The following is a 19,308-nucleotide window of genomic DNA, read 5'->3' as shown; positions in this document are numbered from 1 at the left end:
TGAAAGGCAGGGTGTGGAGCGAGAGGCTACGAGCCGATGCATTCAAAGGAAGGAGTTCACTCTTATTCAAGTTAAGCTTGTACCCTCAAATACGACCAAACCTCTCTAGTATAGATAAGACTTCGGGAATTGAGTTGGACAGGTCGCTGACATACAATAGCAGGTCGTCCGCATACAGCGATATTCCCTGCTCAGTTCCCTCCTGACCAATCCCCACCACTCGTTTGCTGTTGCAAAAAGCCGCAGCAAGAGATTCAATAGCAAAGGCAAATAATGGGGGAGAGGGGGCATCCTTGCCGGGACAAAGGGAAAAAAGCTGAATGCACATCATTTGTCCAGACCGAGGCTAGAGGGGCGAAGTACAGTATTTTGATCCAGGAGATGAGTTATGGGCTGAACCCGAACCATCTGAGAGCACGAAATAATTAATCCCATTCCGCTCGATCAAACGCTTTTTCAGCTTCCAGTGAGATTAACATCTCTGGCAGCTTGGAGGTGGCAGGTTAAACACAATGTTAAACATCTGCCGAATATTCGAGTACATATGTCTATTTTTAATGAACCCAGTCTGGTCAGGCGAGATGATAGAGGGCAGAATCCTAGAGATCAGTTTGAGATCCACATTCAGCAATGAGATCGGTCAATAGGAGCTGCAGATTTGCGGGTCCTTATTCTTTTTAAGGATGAGCGAAATTATCACTTGCCTCAAAGTCTGTGGGAGAGAGCGGTTCTCATATGATTTGTTGATCATGCGCAGTAGCAGGGGAGCCAACCTATCCATAAATGTTTAGTGGAATTCGATGGGATACCCATCTGGTCCCGGACATTTCGGATTCGGCATAGTTCTGGCCACCCTAACAATTTCTTCAACGTCGATTGGTTTCTCCAGGGCCACGGCCTCTCCCGTGTCCACCATGGGGAGATACAGTGCCCCAAAGAACTCCTGAAAGTCTGCCTTATTGGCGGTATTCTCTGAGCTTTAGAGGGTTGAATAAAAGTCCCTAAACAGTTCATTTATTCGCTGTGGATCAGTAGAGACCCCATTCAGAGTCTGCATTTGTGCTATTAGACTTTTGGCGGAGAATTGGTGCAGCTGATGAGCTAGTAGCTTGCTTGCCTTTTCCCTATGCTCATAGTGTGTATACTTAGATTTGAACAGCATCTCTTTCGCTTGACGTGAGGACAAGGTCTCAAACTCCGCCTGTAGTAGTAAACGTTCCTTACATACCTCTGGGGACAGGCCCACAGCGTACACGGCATCAACCTGGGCGATACGCCCCAGCAATTCTGATAACCTCCTACTTCTCTGCTTCGCCTCGTGCGCTAGATAGATAGATAGATAGATACCCTACGCTGAATAAGATATAATCTGGCCCCTTAAATAAGCCTACAACGCCTCTCATAGATAGCTGCTGAGACTCCTGGAGCATCATTAAACTCTAAGAAATCATCGTTCTGGATTAACAGAAATCTAACAAACTCGCAGACAAGTATTACATTGCCACGGTGTACGGGGGCCCTCCCCACTACCAAGTCCATTGTCAAGGGAACATGGTCCGAGATTACAGTGGTTTCATAGGAGCATGAATGCACAGCTGGGAGCAACTTCTTATCTTCCAAAAAGTAATCTATACGTGAATTTGTTTGATGGTCAGGTGAAAAAAAAGAATATTCTCTACCAGTGGGGTTAAGAAACCTCCATGGGTCTGACACCGCGTATTCCATGAGAAATATTTTAATAATTTCTGCTGACTTGGAAGATACAGCGGTCCTGGGGGAGGAGCGGTCCAGGGCAGGATTCAACCAACAGTTGAAATCTCTGCCCAATATCAACCAATGTGAATTCAAATCTGGAAGTGACGTGAAAAACGATCGGAAAAAGTTTTAACAGTTCCAGTTTGGGGAATGCAGATTGGCTAACACCAGGGGCGTCCCATATAGTTTACCTGCGACAATGACATATTGGCCATTTGAGTCAGAAATGACATTGGCTACTACCAAGGGTAAGGACTTGTGGATGAGGATTGCCACCCCCCCCCCCCCCCCCCAACGCCTTGGTTGAAAAGTTAAGCGAAAGCATTGACACACACACTGAAGTCGGAAAATATACCTCGAGGCTGGTATGAGTCAAAATACAGTCAGGCTTTATTCTCACAAGCTTATGGGAGAACTTGACCCCTTGAAAGCGGAAGCCAAAGTTCTCTCTGAACACAAGAAGCGTGGATATTTATACATCAGGGTTCCCAATACAAGCCATAAAGCAAAGTCCAGTTAACAGTCCTTGATCATAAATTATAGTTCCTTTAACAGCTTCTGATAGTCTCTGGATCATGGTTAGAGACCATCTGGTATCCTTGGGTCATAAAGCACAATTCTCCTGGTAGTCGAAGCCAAGGTGCCACCTCTGGTCCCCTGCTCTTCCCGCAGCTTTTCCTTTGAAGTGACTGTGTACGATTACAGCTGTCCCAGTGGGAGTCCTCCTTCAAACGGTCATTCTCGCACTCTACCATTTGCTTCCTTTGTTTAAATCATACACAAGCCTACGAGAAAGAAAGACTTGCCCCCTAACATCTATATTTAACTGTCTGTTTTATCAGAATGATATAAACAAGCGAGGGAACCATGAACAAATGGCTTGTACTAAAAATAAAAGATGAAACCAAGAACAAATGGCTTATACTACTAAAAGTAAAAGATGAAAGACATGAACAAATGGCTTATACTAAAAGTAAAAGATGAAAGACATGAACAAATGGCTTATATTACTACCAGGAGCAATATAAACAAAGGGGTGACTAGCCACAAGGAAGCGTTATGTTTATGATACATTCCAGATACAAAGTTCAACCTTTTAGGCACAACATACATTGAGTACAAAAAACATTAACTCTTTCCCTTCTTCACACACACACTCCACCTCCATTCCCATCACGGTCACAGGTGCTATAACCCGTACACCGTGGCAATGTAATACTTGTCTGCTCTCTGATGACGAATTTGTTAGATTTCTGTTAATCCAGATCGATGATTTCTTAGAGTTTAATGATGCTCCAGGAGTCTCAGCAGCTATCTATGAGAGGCGTTGAAGGCTTATTTAAGGGGCCAGATTATATCTTATTCAGCGCACGAGGCGAAGCAGAGAAGTAGGAGGTTATCAGAATTGCTGGGGCGTATCGCCCAAGTTGATGCCGTGTACGCTGTGTGCCTGTCCCCAGAGGTATGTAAGGAACGTTTACTACTACAGGCGGAGTTTGAGACCTTGTAGAAAGACCTAACACTTAACCTAACAGTCGCAAAACCCATTATCCATTCCTGGCCGACAATTCGATCTGGGTATAGCATGCAGGTTCATAAAAAAACAGATATCAGTTTATTCCCCACCCTAAACCAATTCACACTTGATTAAGTGAAAAAACTACAAGGTGGTTCCAGGCTGAACTGCAAGTCCCAACATGCCCTCCATTGAGCTCTAGCTGCAAAAAAAGCAATCGAAAAGTAGAAATAGCAGCTTGCAATTTGCAGCAGGACCTCACTGGCTCCTGCTTCCCACCTTAATTCACCCTTTGGGTGAAAAAAGAACAGAGAGAGAGTTTGCAGACACAGCTGAAATCCACAGCCCCTCCCCAGCTGAGCACACACAGTAAGTTCCAACTGGCAGGAAATAATCTAAAAATAACCCTTTCCAGCTTGACTTTCGAAGTTCTCTCTTTGCAGCTGCACTCCAGGTATTTTTAAAGCTTGCTTGATGTACATTAAACTCTCTCCAGAACTCAACAAACAGCCGGATTTCAAGAAGGACCTCGCAACCTGTCGGTCATACTTCCTCTCACACCAGCGCCATCTTTGATTCGCCCCAGATTAATAATTTGGCTAAATACCATGTGACTGACAATCTTCCCCATAACACATTGTCTTGATGCTGCTTTCCTCCAATTCTAGCACTACTAGTGGACCGCCCAAAGAAATTGACATTTTGCTTTTGACAAATCGAATTGTGATGTCAAACAATGCCCAACGCTGATTTAGTGCGCAGTCTGTTATTTTGGAGGTTGTAAATCCTGTTAGCACCCTCTCTTAATCACTCACAACTGAAGTGTGTTTAGCTGTGTGAAGGACCCCCTTCATTTGTTGAGGAGCGAGTAATGAGGGTGTGGTGCATTGAGCAACATGAAAGGTTAGTGCTGTTGGTGTAGCCAGAAGAAATAAAGCAACAACCTCGAAGAAGTCGTACTGCAAACGTTAACTTTGTTTCTCTCTCCACAAATGCTGCAGATCTGCTGATTTTATCCAGCATTTTCTGTTTTAAACCAACTAACTCCTAAGTAGTTGATGATCCCTTCCAATACAGCTGGTTGGGGTGGAGTATGTCCCACTCCTGTTTAATAATGGATTCAGTGTATGAGTTTGGGAGGATGTTGAAACGTTAATCTCCAAAATAGCTCTGCCATCAAATTAGCATTGCAACATAATTAATATCATATTTTATCTGCTCTCCATATTTCTCCACCAACATGCACGTTTAGCATGATTCAGAGCAGAAGTGTTCACACATTTAACGGGCACTGTTTTGGTCTCTGAATGGCATGGTGGCCAAACAGCTGGTTCTACTAAGTCTAATTTTGTATCCAGTGTCTTAAAAGTTTATTCCTATGTTGAAGTTTACTTCAAAAGTTCATAGCTATTTGTCCGTTGCAATTCTCAACCTTTCTCGTGATTATGTATCCAAGACAGCCCTAACAACAGCAATAATAATCATCCAAGCAACTGAATAAGAAATGATAAATTAATCTTAAAATAGTCAATGAACTAATGTTTTGTTTCTATTTTAGTACTGCAGTTTGTACTTGGAGTTTTGCCCTTCAGAATCATTTTCCTACATATCTGTCCTGTCAAACTAACCCAAATATGGATTTCTATCATGCTATTGACCATTTTCATATTACGCACTAAATAACTTTCACACATCGGTAGTAACTTGAACTAAATCAACCAGTATAAGGGCTACAAGTGATTTTTTTTTTTAAATTCTGAATCCGGCATCCAGCATCCCTAAGGAGGGAGTAAGGGCAATGGATGGTGAGTGGTGTTGGGGGAGGGCAGTCATGTGTTGGTGTAAGTAAATATTAATTTGCTATAGGTGCTGTATGAGGATATGGGGATTTATGTCATAGAGGTTTACAGCATGGAAACAGGCCCTTTGGCCCAACTTGTCCATGCTACCCTTTTATTTTAAACCACTCAGCTAGTCCCAATTGCCCACGTTTGGCCCATATTCCTCTATACTCATCTTACCCATGTAACTATCTAAGTGCTTTTCAAAAGACAAAATTGTACCCGCCTCTACCACTACCTCTGGCAACTTGTTCCACACTCAGCACCCTTTGAAAAAACTGCCCCTCTGGACCCTTCTGTGTATCTCACTTCTCTGACTTCTGTGAAGCATTATACCATTGGATTTTGATTCTGGACTCTGGATACACATGAAGCAATTATTTTCTCTGTGGTCTTTGCTCTGTAATCTTTCTTTCTCTACCTTAATAAATGCACAGAGGGCAATTGGGACGAGCTTCGTGGTTTAAAATATAGCAAATTAGTATTTACTTACACTAACGCCACTCACCACCCATTTCCCTTACTCCCTCATTGCCAACTCACCCAGAATCCACCATGGACAGACCTTAAACCTATGCCCTCTAGTTTTAGACTCCCCTACCTTTGGGAAAAGATGTTGACTATCTAGCTGATCTGTGCCCCTCATTATTTTATAGACCTCGAGAAGATCACCCCTCAGCCTCCTAAGCTCCAGAGGAAAAAGCCCCAGTCTATCCAGCCTCTCCTTATAACTCAAACTATCAAGTCCCGGTAGCATCCTAGTAAATCTCTTCTGCACTCTTTTTAGTTTAATAACATCCTTTCTATAATAGGGTCACCAGAACTGTACATAGTATTCCAAGTGTGGCCTTACCAATGTCTTGCACAACTTCAACAGGATGTCCCAACTCCTGTATTCAATGTTCTGACCAATGAAACCAAGCATGCCGAATGCCTTCTTTACCACTCTGTCCACCTGTGACTCCACTTTCAAGGAGCTATGAACATGTACCCCTAGATCTCTTTGTTTTATAACTTGGCATGTTGACATGAATTGCCACTAAGTTGATATGGAGACAGTGGGATGAGTGGAGGAGCATGTAGAGTATGAGGGACCATTAAGGATGGATGATGGGCATAGGTTGGCATGGATGGGGTAAGGGTGAGAGGAATGAGGGCTAGAGTCCTAGAGAACCAAGGTGGACCTTTCAACCAGCCTGTCTCAGCATTCAGCAGTCCCTCTGACTGTCTCTGAACTGTTTTGGGGGATGGTGGACACGACTCCAGCACATACTTAACCCCCATCTCCAAACTAAGATGTTATTTTGATCAGTTTTCCCCTGAGGTAGATGTGGTGAACTGTGTTATTCCTCATTCTGCAAAAAGCTGAACCTGCGTATATTGAATTTCAAGGCCCATTTTAAAATCCCGTTTCTACTGTTGCCACTACATCAGATTTCCAAGCAGCTATTTGTGATTGTCGCTCACCAACTGCATTCCCCACACTTGGTGCTCACATACTGTATCGTAAACATGTCCTTGTATTCCTTGTAGGCCTTCATAATCTGCTCCTATGTAATATGGTGGTACTACCTTTTCTAGCCCTATTCAACACACTCATTTTATCCATCTTATTCCTGTTTTTTACTTTTGCATGCTAGTTCCCTTCTCCAAGCTAATTTAGTTTAAAAATCTTACCAACCACAGTGCTGAATCTCCCCGTGAGGATGTTAGTATCAGTCAGAGGCGCGTCCCTTTTTACTCGGTGCCTCCTGCCCAGAATTCCCTTCTCCATGCAGAATGTTCTGCACCCTCTCCATGATATCTTTTACCCTTACACCAGGGAGACAACACACCATGTGAGACTTCCAATTACATTAACAGAAATGCTTTTCTGACCCCTTAACTGTGAAATCTCCTCTAACACTTACATTTCTACTCTTTGCTGTTCCCTCCTGAGATTCAGCAAGAAATTAAATGGATCATGACATTGAACTAATTTTTTTCAACAAGGCATAGCAGCAGATTATTAAATCGCTTTGGGATACCCTGTGAATATGATAAGAAATGTATATACATACATTTATTTTCTTCACAGCAGTAAGGGAATTTTTCTCCCTCTACCCCTCCCACGGTCTAAATCACTATTCTTCCATTATTCCTCTCCCTTAATCTTAATATTTCAAATAAATCGATGTATTAAAATGATCAGGGAACTCGTAAAAATAGTGACTTGTATTTAAAGTAAGATGGATGATAAGTTATACTTCTTGAACCTTTGAGTAAAGATGCACTTCCTGTGGGTAGGTATAGAACTAAGTTGACAGGAGCATGTTGTCTGACTTCTTGAAATGTGGACTATTTGTGATGGGTGGAATTGGCTGCAAAGAAGACAAAAGCAGTCTAGTGGGTAAAAATGGAAGGAAAAATAGGCCTTTTAAGAATATAGTATCTAGTTTGGTTGATGTGTTGAATTCAGTTTTTTGATGCAGTGAAATGCTTGTGAGTAGCAGTACTGCACTTTGGAAAGCTTGAACTGAGTGTTTAAGGCCAGAAGAGGGAGCATGAGATCTTTGTATTGCTAACCATTTCCTCCTGAGGTAAAGTTCATCTGTGAGTCGAGTGTCCCTTGCAATTCGAAAGAATGGGAAGAGAGGGGAGGCTGGCTTCCTGAAAGAGGAAATAATACTGCTGATATTCGGACTTATGATTTACAAAAATATTGTAATGCAGAAGCAGGCCATTTGGCCCATTGAGTCTGCACTGACTCAGCTGAGTAAGAAGTTTAACAACACCAGGTTTAAAGTCCAACAGGTTTATTTGGTAGCAAAAGCCACACTCCAGGTGTGCTACCAAATAAACCTGTTGGACTTTAACCTGGTGTTGTTAAACTTACTGTGTTTACCCCAGTCCAACGCCGGCATCTCCACATCCTGACTCAGCTTACCCAGAGACTATCTCTGTAACCCCACGTATTTACCCCATTAATCCCCCGAACCTACACATCCTGGGACACTGGCCATGCTAGATTGCCCCATCAACCTACCCTGTAGATCTTTGGACTGTGGGAGGAAATGGGACCACCTGGAGGAAATCCACGGGGAGAACGTGTCCAACGTGCAAACTCCACACACTGTTAGAATTGATCTGCATTTGGATCAGTGATGAATTGAGTCTTCAGCAAAAAATTGGGTGCTGAGTTTATTGATTTCAGATGAGATGGCAGCAATGCTAAAATGGACTAGAAACCACTGAGTTAAAGGACAGTAGATTAGCCAGTTTTCCTGCTGATTGTAGTCTTACAACCATTACTGAAGTGTACTGCAGATGTCAAATCCAATTTGGATTGTGTTTAATTACCCAGTATTCACTATGGAAATTCACTTGAGTAATTGCTACTCATTGGAAAGTGTTCACTACCTTGGAACTATGGCCCAATGAGTCAAAACCTCCATGCAGAAGAATGAGTCAAGTTGTTTAAAAAAATTATGCTGTTAGTGCATTTGCCGGTTGTTCAATCACTAACTGTACACAGGGTTTTGAAGGAAATAAAAACAGAAAATGGTGACAATACTCAGGTCAGGCAGAGAGTTAACACTTCAAACCAGTGGTTTTAAAGGAAAACCTTTCAAGCAAAGCCCCTAACAGTCTGTAGGTAAGCACAGTAAGTAGTCTCACAACACCAGATTAAAGTCCAACAGGTTTATTTGGTAGCACGAGCTTTCGGAGCGTTGTCCCTTCATCAGGTGAGTGAAGAGTTCGGTTCACGAACAGGGCATATGTAGACACAAACTCAATTACAAGATAATGTTTGGAATGCGAGTCTTAACAGGTAATCAAGTCTTTACAGGTGCAGACAATGTGAGTGCAGAGAGGGTTCAGCACCGGTTAAAGAGGTGTGAATTGTCTCCAGCCAGGACAGTTAGTGAGATTTTGCAAGCCCAGGCAAGTCGTGAGGGTTACAGAAAGTGTGACATGAACCCAAGATCCCAGCTGAGGCCGTCCTCGTGTACGGAATTTGTTTCTGCTCAGCGATTCTGCGTTGTCTTGTGTCATGAAGGCCGCCTTGGAGAACATTTACCTGAAGATCAGAGGCCGAATGCCCGTGACTGCTGCAATGTTCCCCGACAGGAAGGGAATACTTCTGCCTGGTGATTGTCGAGTTGTGTTCACTCATCCGTTGTCGTAGCGTCTGCATGGTCTCGCCAATGTACCATGCCTCGGGACATCCTTTCCTGCAGTGTATTAGGTAGACAATGTTGGCCAAGTCACAAGAGTATATACCTTGTACCTGGTGTTCTCATGTGAGATGATGTCACCCATGTCGATGATCCGGCACGTCTTGCAGAGGTTGAGGTGGCAGGATTGTCTGGTGTCGTGATCACTGTTCTCCTGAAGGCTGGGTAGTTTGCTGCGTGTAATGGTCTGTTTGAGGTTGTGCGGTTGTTTGAAGGCAAGTAGTGGAGGTGTGGGGATGGCCTTGGCGAGATGTTTGTCTTCGTTGATGACATGTTGAAGGCTCCGGAGAAGGTGTCGTAGCTTCTCCGCTCCGGGGAAGCACTGGACGACGAAGGGTACTCTGTTTGCCATGTCCCCTGTTTGTCTTCTGAAGAGGTCTGTGCGGTTTTTCACTGTGGCGCATCGGAACTGTCGTTTGATGAGTTGAGTGCCATATCCTGTTCTTACAAGGGCATGTTCCAGTGTCTGTAGGTGTCTGTTGCGATCCTCATCTGAGCAGATCCTGTGTGTATGGAGGGCTCGTCCATAGGGGATGGCCTCTTTAGCATGTTTAGGGTGGAAACTGGAGAAGTGGAGCATCATGAGGTTATCCGTGGGCTTGCGGTACAGTGAAGTGCTGAGGTGACTGTCCTTGATGGAAATGTGTGTGTCCAAGAATGCAACCAATTCTGGAGAGTAGTCCATGGTGAGTCTGATGGTGGGATGGAACTTGTTGATGTCATCATGTAGTTGTTTCAGTGACTGTTCGCCATGAGTCCAAAGGAAGAAAATTGTCATCAATATATCTAATGTATAGCATCGGTTGAAGGTCCTGTGCGGTGAAGAAGTCTTGTTCAAACCTGTGCATGAAGATGTTGGCATAGTGAGGTGTGAATTTGATCCAAATGGCTGTTCCATGTGTCTGGATGAAGAACTGGTTGTTGAAGATGAAGACATTGTAGTCCAGGATGAAGCGAATGAGGTGTAGAATTGCATCTGGAGATTTGACAATTGTTGGTGTTGAGTACTGAGGCAGTTGCAGCAATGCCGTTGTTGTAGGGGATTCTGGTGTAGAGTGCCAAGACATCCATTGTGACAAGGAGTGTTCCTGGTTCAACTGCTCCATGGGTGCTGAGTTTCTGTAAGAAGTCCGTAGTGTTGCGACAGAAGCGGGGGATTCTTTGTACGATGAGTTTCAGGATGCCCTTGACATAGCCAGAGAGGTTCTCACACAGGGTCCCATTGCCTGATACGATAGGACGGTAGGTAAAAATGACTGGTTTGCTGTAAATGTTTAATATGTTTGAGTTTTGAAATGAAGTTTCATTGCAAGGATGAGGTGAAATTCTGCCAGCTGAAACCGACATTCTGAAGCTGCCATGTTATCTAGGTTGAAATGGTGTTTGATAGGAATAGACGTTACAACTTTCCAACTCCTGTTCCTAAATGAAACTGGTTGCTGAAGCTGTTAGCCAAATGTCACTTATGCTCATTGGCTGATCAAATGAAGTGGGGCGCCTAATTCTGCTCAGTGCATGTATGCCTAATTGTCTGCAAACCTTTTAAAGTCTCCGCTGGAGAAGGTTAAAGTGACAGATGTTGCCAAACCTAACAACAGTGGAGCAAGATTGACATTTGTCCGACAGCCACTACTGCTTCAAATGAACAACAAGGCCAACAGGAGATTTTAGTAGAATCTGATAGTTGCCATTTTCAGTTAAGGAAATCTGCTCTGTTAAAACGTGTAGCATCATACTAGTTTACATAGTCCCATCAAAACAATCCAAAATCCATAAGTTCTTACAATTACATACATTTACATTTAATATTTATAATAATAATGTATGAACATGAATTTAGTTTGGAAACAGATCTCTAAAGCTTCTGAGACAAGTGAGCTCTGATGGGGTCCTAGATAGCCAGGTTTTAAAAATAATTTATTCACAGTATGTGGGCATGGCTGGCTAGGCCAGCATTTATTGCCCATCCTTGATTGCCATTGAGAAATTGGTGGTGAACCGCTGTATTGAATCACTATAGTCCCATGTGGTGTAGGTAAACCCACAGTATTGTCATGAAGGGAATTCCAGTGACAGTGATGGAATGGTGATATGGTTCCAAGTCAGGATGGTGTGTGACTTGGAGGGGAACTTGCAGCTGGTGGTGGTCCCATGCTTCTGCTGCGCTTGTCTTTTAAGGTGGTAATGTTTTCAGGTTTGGAAGGAGTTGTCGAAGGATCCTTGGCGAGTTGCTGTAGTGTGTTGTGTCAATGGTATACACTGCTACTATTGTGCGTCGGTGGTTGAAGGAATGAATGTTTAAGGCGATGAAGGGGATGGAGTGCCAATCAAGTAGGCTGCATTGTCTTGGATGGTGCTGAACTCTTTGCATGTTGGTATTGCATTCACCTAGGTACGTGGAGCACATTCCATGACACCCCTGATTTGTGCCTTGTAAATGGTGGACAGGTCTTGGTAAGTCTGGAAATGAGCAATTCCCTGCAGAATTCCCAGCCCCTGACCTATGAATTTTATGGCACGGCGGCATAGCATCTGATGTGGTGAAAGTGGAAATGAAAGATTTGTTGAACTAGGTGTTTCCTAATTCTTCATGTCAAGAGGAAACCAGGTTTGATCATATATTAGATCTTATGCAAAAGAATTTGGGCTGCCAATCCAGATGACCTTCCCAAGGGTCTCTAGGGAAATGGAACATGTGCTCTCTGGTGGTGATTGATCCGTAGTCATGATGTGGAGATGCCGGCGTTGGACTGGGGTAAACACAGTAAGAAGTCTTAGAACACCAGGTTAAAGTCCAGCAGGTTTATTTGGTAGCAAAAGCCACTAGCTTTTGGAGCGCTGCTCCTTCGTCAGGTAAAGAACAAACTAAGAACAATACAGCACAGGAACAGGCCCTTCGGCCCTCCAAGCCCGCGCCGCTCCCCGGTCCAGGATTGAATCCTGAATCCAGGATCCCCGCCCAATTTTCCAGCCTATCTACATACTAATATCCTATCCCGAGCTGTCCCTCACAGCTATGATGCTTTGTTCATCACAACCTATTAACTCACCCCTACCCCCCCATTCCAGACCATGTGATCTCCAGGGAGAGGCGAAAACCCAGAGTGAAAACCCCAGGGCCAATATGGGGAAAAAAAATCTGGGAAATTCCTCTCTGACCCCCTGAGGCGATCGAAACGAGTCCAGGAGATCACACTGGCCCTGATCGGAAAATGCTTCCCAACCCTATTCATTTCCACTTCCACGAACACCATATGAATTCCCTGCCCCCGAGACAGGTTCCCAACTATCCGCAGTCTCGCTCTGTACTGGCACCAGCAAGATGATCATAGAATGAAGCCTTGAAACGAGAAACAAAGAACAATTAGCCCGCGCCGCTCCCTGGTCCAAACTAGACCACTCTTTTGTATCCCTCCATTCCCACTCCGTTCATATAGCTGTCTAGATAAGTCTTAAACGTTCCCAGTGTGTCCGCCTCCACCACCTTGCCCGGCAACCCATTCCAGGCCCCCACGACCCTCTGTGTAAAATATGTCCTTCTGATATCTGTGTTAAACCTCCCCCCCTTCACCTTGAACCTATGACCCCTCGTGAACGTCACCACCGACCCGGGGAAAAGCTTCCCACCGTTCACCCTATCTATGCCTTTCATAATTTTATACACCTCTATTAAGTCTCCCCTCATCCTCCGTCTTTCCAAGGAGAACAACCCCAGTTTCCCCAATCTCTCCTCATAACCAAGCCCCTCCATACCAGGCAACATCCTGGTAAACCTCCTCTGTACTCTCTCCAAAGCCTCCACGTCCTTCTGGTAGTGTGGCGACCAGAACTGGACGCAGTATTCCAAATGCGGCCGAACCAACGTTCTATAGATCTGCAACATCAGACCCCAACTTTTATACTCTATGCCCCGTCCTATAAAGGCAAGCATGCCATATGCCGCCTTCACCACCTTCTCCACCTGTGACGTCACCTTCAAAGATCTGTGGACTTGCACACCCAGGTCCCTCTGCGTCTCTACACCCTTTATGGTTCTGCCATTTATCGTGTAGCTCCTCCCTACATTATTCCCACCAAAATGCATCACTTCGCATTTATCAGGATTGAACTCCATCTGCCATTTCTTTGCCCAAATTTCCAGCCTATCTATATCCTTCTGTAGCCTCTGACAATGTTCCTCACTATCTGCAAGTCCTGCCAGTTTTGTGTTGTCCGCAAACTTACTGATCACCCCAGTTACTCCTTCTTCCAGATCATTTATATAAATCACAAAAAGCAGAGGTCCCAATACAGATCCCTGCGGTACACCACTAGTCACAGGCCTCCAGCCGGAAAAAGACCCTTCCACTACCACCCTCTGTCTTCTATGACCAAGCCAGTTCTCCACCCATCTAGCCACCTCCCCCTTTATCCCATGAGATCCAACCTTTTTCACTAGCCTACCATGAGGGACTTTGTCAAACGCTTTACTAAAGTCCATATAGACAACATCCACGGCCCTTCCTGCGTCAACCATTTTGGTCACTTCTTCAAAAAACACCACCAGGTTAGTGAGGCATGACCTCCCTCTCACAAAACCATGCTGACTATCGTTAATGAGTTTATTCCTTTCTAAATGCGCATACATCCTATCTCTAAGAATCTTCTCCAACAACTTCCCCACCACGGACGTCAAGCTCACCGGCCTATAATTACCCGGGTTATCCTTCCTACCCTTCTTAAATAACGGGACCACATTGGCTATCCTCCAATCCTCTGGGACCTCACCTGCGTCCAGTGACGAGACAAAGATTTGCGTCAGAGGCCCAACGATTTCACCTCTCGTCTCCCTGAGCAGCCTTGGATAGATTCCATCAGGCCCTGGGGATTTGTCAGTCTTTATATTCTCTAACAAACCTAACACTTCCTCCTTTGTAATGGAGATATTCTCCAACGGTTCAACACTCCCCTCAGAGACACTCCCAGTCAACACATCCCTCTCCTTTGTGAATACCGACGCAAAGTATTCATTTAGGATCTCCCCTACTTCTTTGGGCTCCAAGCATAAGTCCCCACTATTGTCCCTGAGAGGTCCGATTTTTTCCCTAACAACCCTTTTGTTCCTAACGTATGAATAAAATGCCTTGGGATTCTCCTTAATCCTGTCTGCCAAGAACATTTCGTGACCCCTTTTTGCTCTTCTAATTCCCCGTTTGAGTACTTTCCTACTTTCTTTGTACTCCTCCAGAGCTCCCTCCGTTTTTAGCTGCTTGGACCTAACATACGCCTCTCTTCTTTTTGACCAGTCCCTCAATTTCCCTGGTTATCCACGGTTCTCTAATCCTACCCTTCCTATCCTTTTTTACAGGCACATGCTTGTCCTGTAGCCCTAACAACTGTTCCTTAAAAGACTGCCACATACCAGATGTGGATTTACCCTCAAACAACCTCTCCCAATCAAGAGCTGCCAATTTCTGCCTGATCCCACTAAAGTTAGCCTTCCCCCAATCCAACACCTTACCCTTGGGACACCACACATCCTTTTCCATCACTATCCAAAAGCTAACAGAATTGTGGTCACTATTTGCCACATGTTCCCCTACCAAAACTTTGAAGACCTGACCGGGCTCATTCCCCAGTACCAGGTCCAGTATAGCCCCCTCTCTAGTCGGGCTGTCTACATATTGTTCCAACGAACCCTCCTGTACACATTTTACAAATTCCTCCCCATCCAGAGTCCCTGCCCTCAGCGATTTCCAGTCTATACCAGGGAAATTGAAGTCTCCCATTACAACAACCCTATTTTTCCTGCACCTATCCAGTATCTCCTGACATATCCATTCTTCCACTTCCCTTGGGCTGTTGGGGGGCCTGTAGTACACCCCCAACATAGTGACTGCGCCTTTCCTGTTTCTAAGCTCCACCCAGAGTGACTCGTTACACGACCCCTCTGAATTGTCCTCCCTCTGCACCGCTGTAATATGCTCTCCAACTAATACCGCTACTCCCCCACCTCTTTTGGCCCCTCCTCTGTCTCGCCTAAAACACTTGTACCCCGGAATATTCAGCTGCCAGTCCTGTCCCTCTTTCAACCAAGTCTCTGTCACCGCAACCACATCCAAATTCCTCGTGCGCATTAAGGCCCCAAGTTCGTCTGTCTTACCTGCTACGCTCCTTGCATTGAAGTATAAGCACTCCAGACCTCCAGGCTCAGTGAGGTCGTCCTCCCCCAGAGTGCTCTTCTTCTTTGCCAGCCTTGTCCCAGCCCCAAGCTCGTCCCCAGCCTCCACTCTTATAGACCTAATAGTTTGATCCCCACCCCCCTGCCATACTAGTTTAAACCCCCCCGAACTGCACTAGCAAAGCTCCCAGCCAGGATATTTGTGCCCTTCCAACTTAGTTGTGACCCCTCCCTCTTGTACAGGTGCCATCCTCTCCTGAAAACTTCCCATTGATCTATGAAAATGAAGCCCTCCTTCCTGGACCAGTCCTTTAGCCAGGCATTCATTTGTACCAACTCCCTATTCTTAGCCTCACTGGCACGAGGCATTGGGAGTAGCCCAGAGATGGCCACCCTAGTGACCCTCCTTTTTAACCTATTTCCCAACTCCCTGAATTGCTCTCTTAGGACCCCCCTACTCTTCCTATCTACGTCATTTCCACCAATGTGTATAATGACATCCGTTTCTTTATCTTCCCCTTTTAATATGCCTCCTATCCGCTCGGAGACATCCGTGACCCCAGCACCAGGTAGGCAGACTACCATCCTGGAGTCCTGTTCGCCCCCACAAAATCGCCTGTCTGTGCCTCTGACTGATGCATCCCCCACCACTATCGCTCTCCTAACCCCTCTCTTCCCTTTCCGGGCCACAGAGCCTGACTGTGTGCCAGTGACCTGGTCACTGTGTCTTACCCCTGGAGAGGCACACTCCTCCACACTATCTAAAACAATATACCTGTTTTGGAGTGGGACAACCACAGGTGACCCCTCTTCTAACTGTTCACTCCCCTCCCCTCTCACACCTGTCACCAAGCCCTTCCTATTTTGAGAGACCACCACTGGAGTCCTCCCTTGTACTTTACCCTTCTGCCCTTTACTCCTCCTAACCGTGACCCACGTGTCTTCCTCCCGATGCCCCGGTGTAACTATTTGCCTGTAACTCCTGTCAATTTTTCTCCCATTTTCCCTGACTAGACCAAGGTCAGCGATCTGCAGCTCCAGTTCCCTGACACGGTCCCTCAAGAGCTGCAGTTCCACGCACCTGGCACATATGTGAACCTCTGGGAAGCTAGGTGTTTGCAGGAACTCCCACATCCCACACTGGAAGCACTGAACTGGCCGATCACTCATACCTGCCCTTATCCTTTATAGGGTTGGGTAAAAAATAACTAGCCTTGCCTCGCCCTTTCAGCCCAAGCCCTGTGAGCCAAAGCCCTTATAGTTCACACTCTGCTACCCACTCACTCAAGCCCTGTGAGCCAAAGCCCTTATAGTTCACACTCTGCTACCCACTCACTCAAGCCCTGTGAGCCAAAGCCCTTATAGTTCACACTCTGCTACCCACTCACTCCACTGCCCGCCCCCGACGCTGCCCGCTGTATAGTGCAGCCGGCTTTTTATGCTCCCGTCGAACCCCCCAGGTAACTGCCTTTTATACTAAGCCTCAACCTCCCAGAATCCCCTTCAGCTGACCTCACTTCCTCAATTCAAAACCCTGAAAAAAGCCCGCGAAATATACTAGGAATACCCTTAAGTGAATAAATGAATAATTAAATTACTTCTTTGCTTACTCTCAGCACTCCTGCTAAGACTCTCTCCCCCTAAGTGGGAGTTCTGTTCACAAACAGGGCATATAAAGAGACAAACTGAATTTACAAAATAATGGTTGGAATGCGATAATCCTATTCTCAGAAATTGAATGTTTCCAAAACACGTTCCTGTGATAGTCCTAATGTTGGAACTCACATTCCAACTATTATTTTGTAAATTGAGTTTGTGTCTTTATATGCCCTGTTTGTGAACAGAACTCCCACTTACCTGACGAAGGAGCAGTGCTCCAAAAGCTAATGGCTTTTGCTACCAAATAAACCTGTTGGACTTTAACCTGGTGTTATGAGACTTCTTACGGTGATTGATCATAATGGCATAGACTAGAAGCAAGCTAAAGTTATTTTTGTTTTAAAAATTCATGTTGTACATTCCAATGATGTGCTAGTTTAAAATTATTACAAAGAGGTCATGTGTTTTGACAAATGGACACTATAAAATCCTTTTATTTTGTCTGAGGTTCATTTCTGTACATGGCAATGCCTAGTGAAATTTGATCAACTCTGCTGTGTTTATCTCTTAACACCTTACATGCATAACATTTCTTTTGGTGAATCCTTATGTTTTTTACAATTATAACTTTATAACTTTCCTTCTATATGAGGGTTCTGTGCTGTTACTGCTGCGCAATTTAGGCTTTGTATACTCCAACTCCAAGTTGGGAGCTGAATTAGCTCAGTTGGCTGGACAGCTGGTTTGTGATGCAGGGCAATGCCAATCGCTGGGTTTAATTCCCTTACCGGCTAAGGTTATTCATGAAGGTCCATCCTCTCAACCATGCCCCTTGCATGAGGTGTGGTGACCCTTGGGTTAAATCACTGCCAGTCAGCTCTGCCCTCTGAGGAGAGATGATGTGGAGATGCCGGTGTTGGACTGGGGTAAACACAGTGAGAAGTTTAACAACACCAGGTTAAAGTCCAACAGGTTTATTTGGTAGCAAATGCCATAATGGCATTTGCTACCAAATAAACCTGTTGCACTTTAACCTGGTGTTGTTAAACTTCTTACTCTGAGGAGAGAGCAGCCTATGGTCATCTGGGACTATGGTGACTTTTGTTTTACTCCAAACAACCAACTTGCCTATTTCATGTTCCCAAAAATGCCATCCCTTTGTACACACAGGAATTTTCTTCCTTCATGAAAGTATATTTAATGCAGTTCATTACAGTGATCATCAATATCTGCAGGGCTTACTTGAAATATTTTTTTCTTCGATGATGATGTTATCTCCTATAAAGTTACACACTCCACAACTGGATTAATCACCTTTGACACTTACACAAGTAGCTTTAGCTTGCTAACTGCATGGCCCTTTATTTCTGATGCTATGATTCTTTACTATTTTCCTTTTTTATTACAATCCTATTCTCAGAAATTGAGCGTTTCCAAAACACGTTCCTGTGATGGTCTAATGTTGGCATTAAGTGGCCATTCATAATTTTGCTGTGAAAGAGTTGGGGTGGTGTAGATGGCAGTAAGAAAAGCAATATCAGCATTTTGGTATGGATTTTGGCTGTTGACCCTTGGATAAAATATATGGTCAGTCTGTTTGAGAATTTCTGTAATGATAAGAAATGTGTTCCTAACCAATTCTGTATTTGCTCCTAAAATCAGGAATGGGAGGAAAGGAGAAAGCAAAACATCGAAAAGATGAATGAAGAAATGGAGAAAATAGCTGAATATGAACGTAGCCAACAGGTAGAATGTTTGCATCTTTTATGTTCCTGTTAGTTTTTATATCCTTTTCTCTTCCTGCAAAAAAGTCAGATTTGATCAAGTGCCAAGTATATATATTTTTTATATATATGTAGAAAGAAGTGTGTGCAATATTTTTTAAAAATGAAATGCCAAAATCTGAAAACAAATTAAATTAAAACCCTCCATATTCTGTACAAAGTATTATATTGCGAGACCCCTCTCTACACTCCTAGCAACTTCTTAATTCATACATGTATTTTTCTGAAATAGCCAGAGTTGATGGCTTGCAACCACTCATTTAATTTTGGAGATTTCCTTTCTCTCCAGTGTTTTTTTTCTCACTCACGTTTTGTTCCAATAAGACCACCTCTCAATCTTCCAAATGCCAATGGATACAGACCCAGATTGTCCAACCTTTCCTCATAAAATACTCCATCCCAGAGTGAACCTTCTTTGAACTGCTTCTAATGCCTT

The 19,308-nt window shown here is 44.4% G+C and overlaps 1 protein-coding gene across 22 annotated transcripts in view; it reads left to right on the top strand.

The window, feature by feature from the left end:
* Positions 1-19,308, top strand: part of LOC144507030 (uncharacterized) — a 276,508-nt gene that overhangs the window by 92,189 nt on the left and 165,011 nt on the right. For all 22 annotated transcript variants that reach the window (XM_078233599.1, XM_078233590.1, XM_078233584.1 and 19 more), the window contains one exon: positions 18,751-18,834. In XM_078233599.1, coding sequence (XP_078089725.1) covers positions 18,751-18,834 — 84 coding nt within the window. The remainder of the gene's footprint in view (positions 1-18,750; positions 18,835-19,308) is intronic.

Source organism: Mustelus asterias, chromosome 18 (assembly GCF_964213995.1).
Source record: "Mustelus asterias chromosome 18, sMusAst1.hap1.1, whole genome shotgun sequence".
NCBI lineage: Eukaryota > Metazoa > Chordata > Chondrichthyes > Carcharhiniformes > Triakidae > Mustelus > Mustelus asterias.
This window is presented reverse-complemented; position numbering and strand designations above follow the sequence as displayed.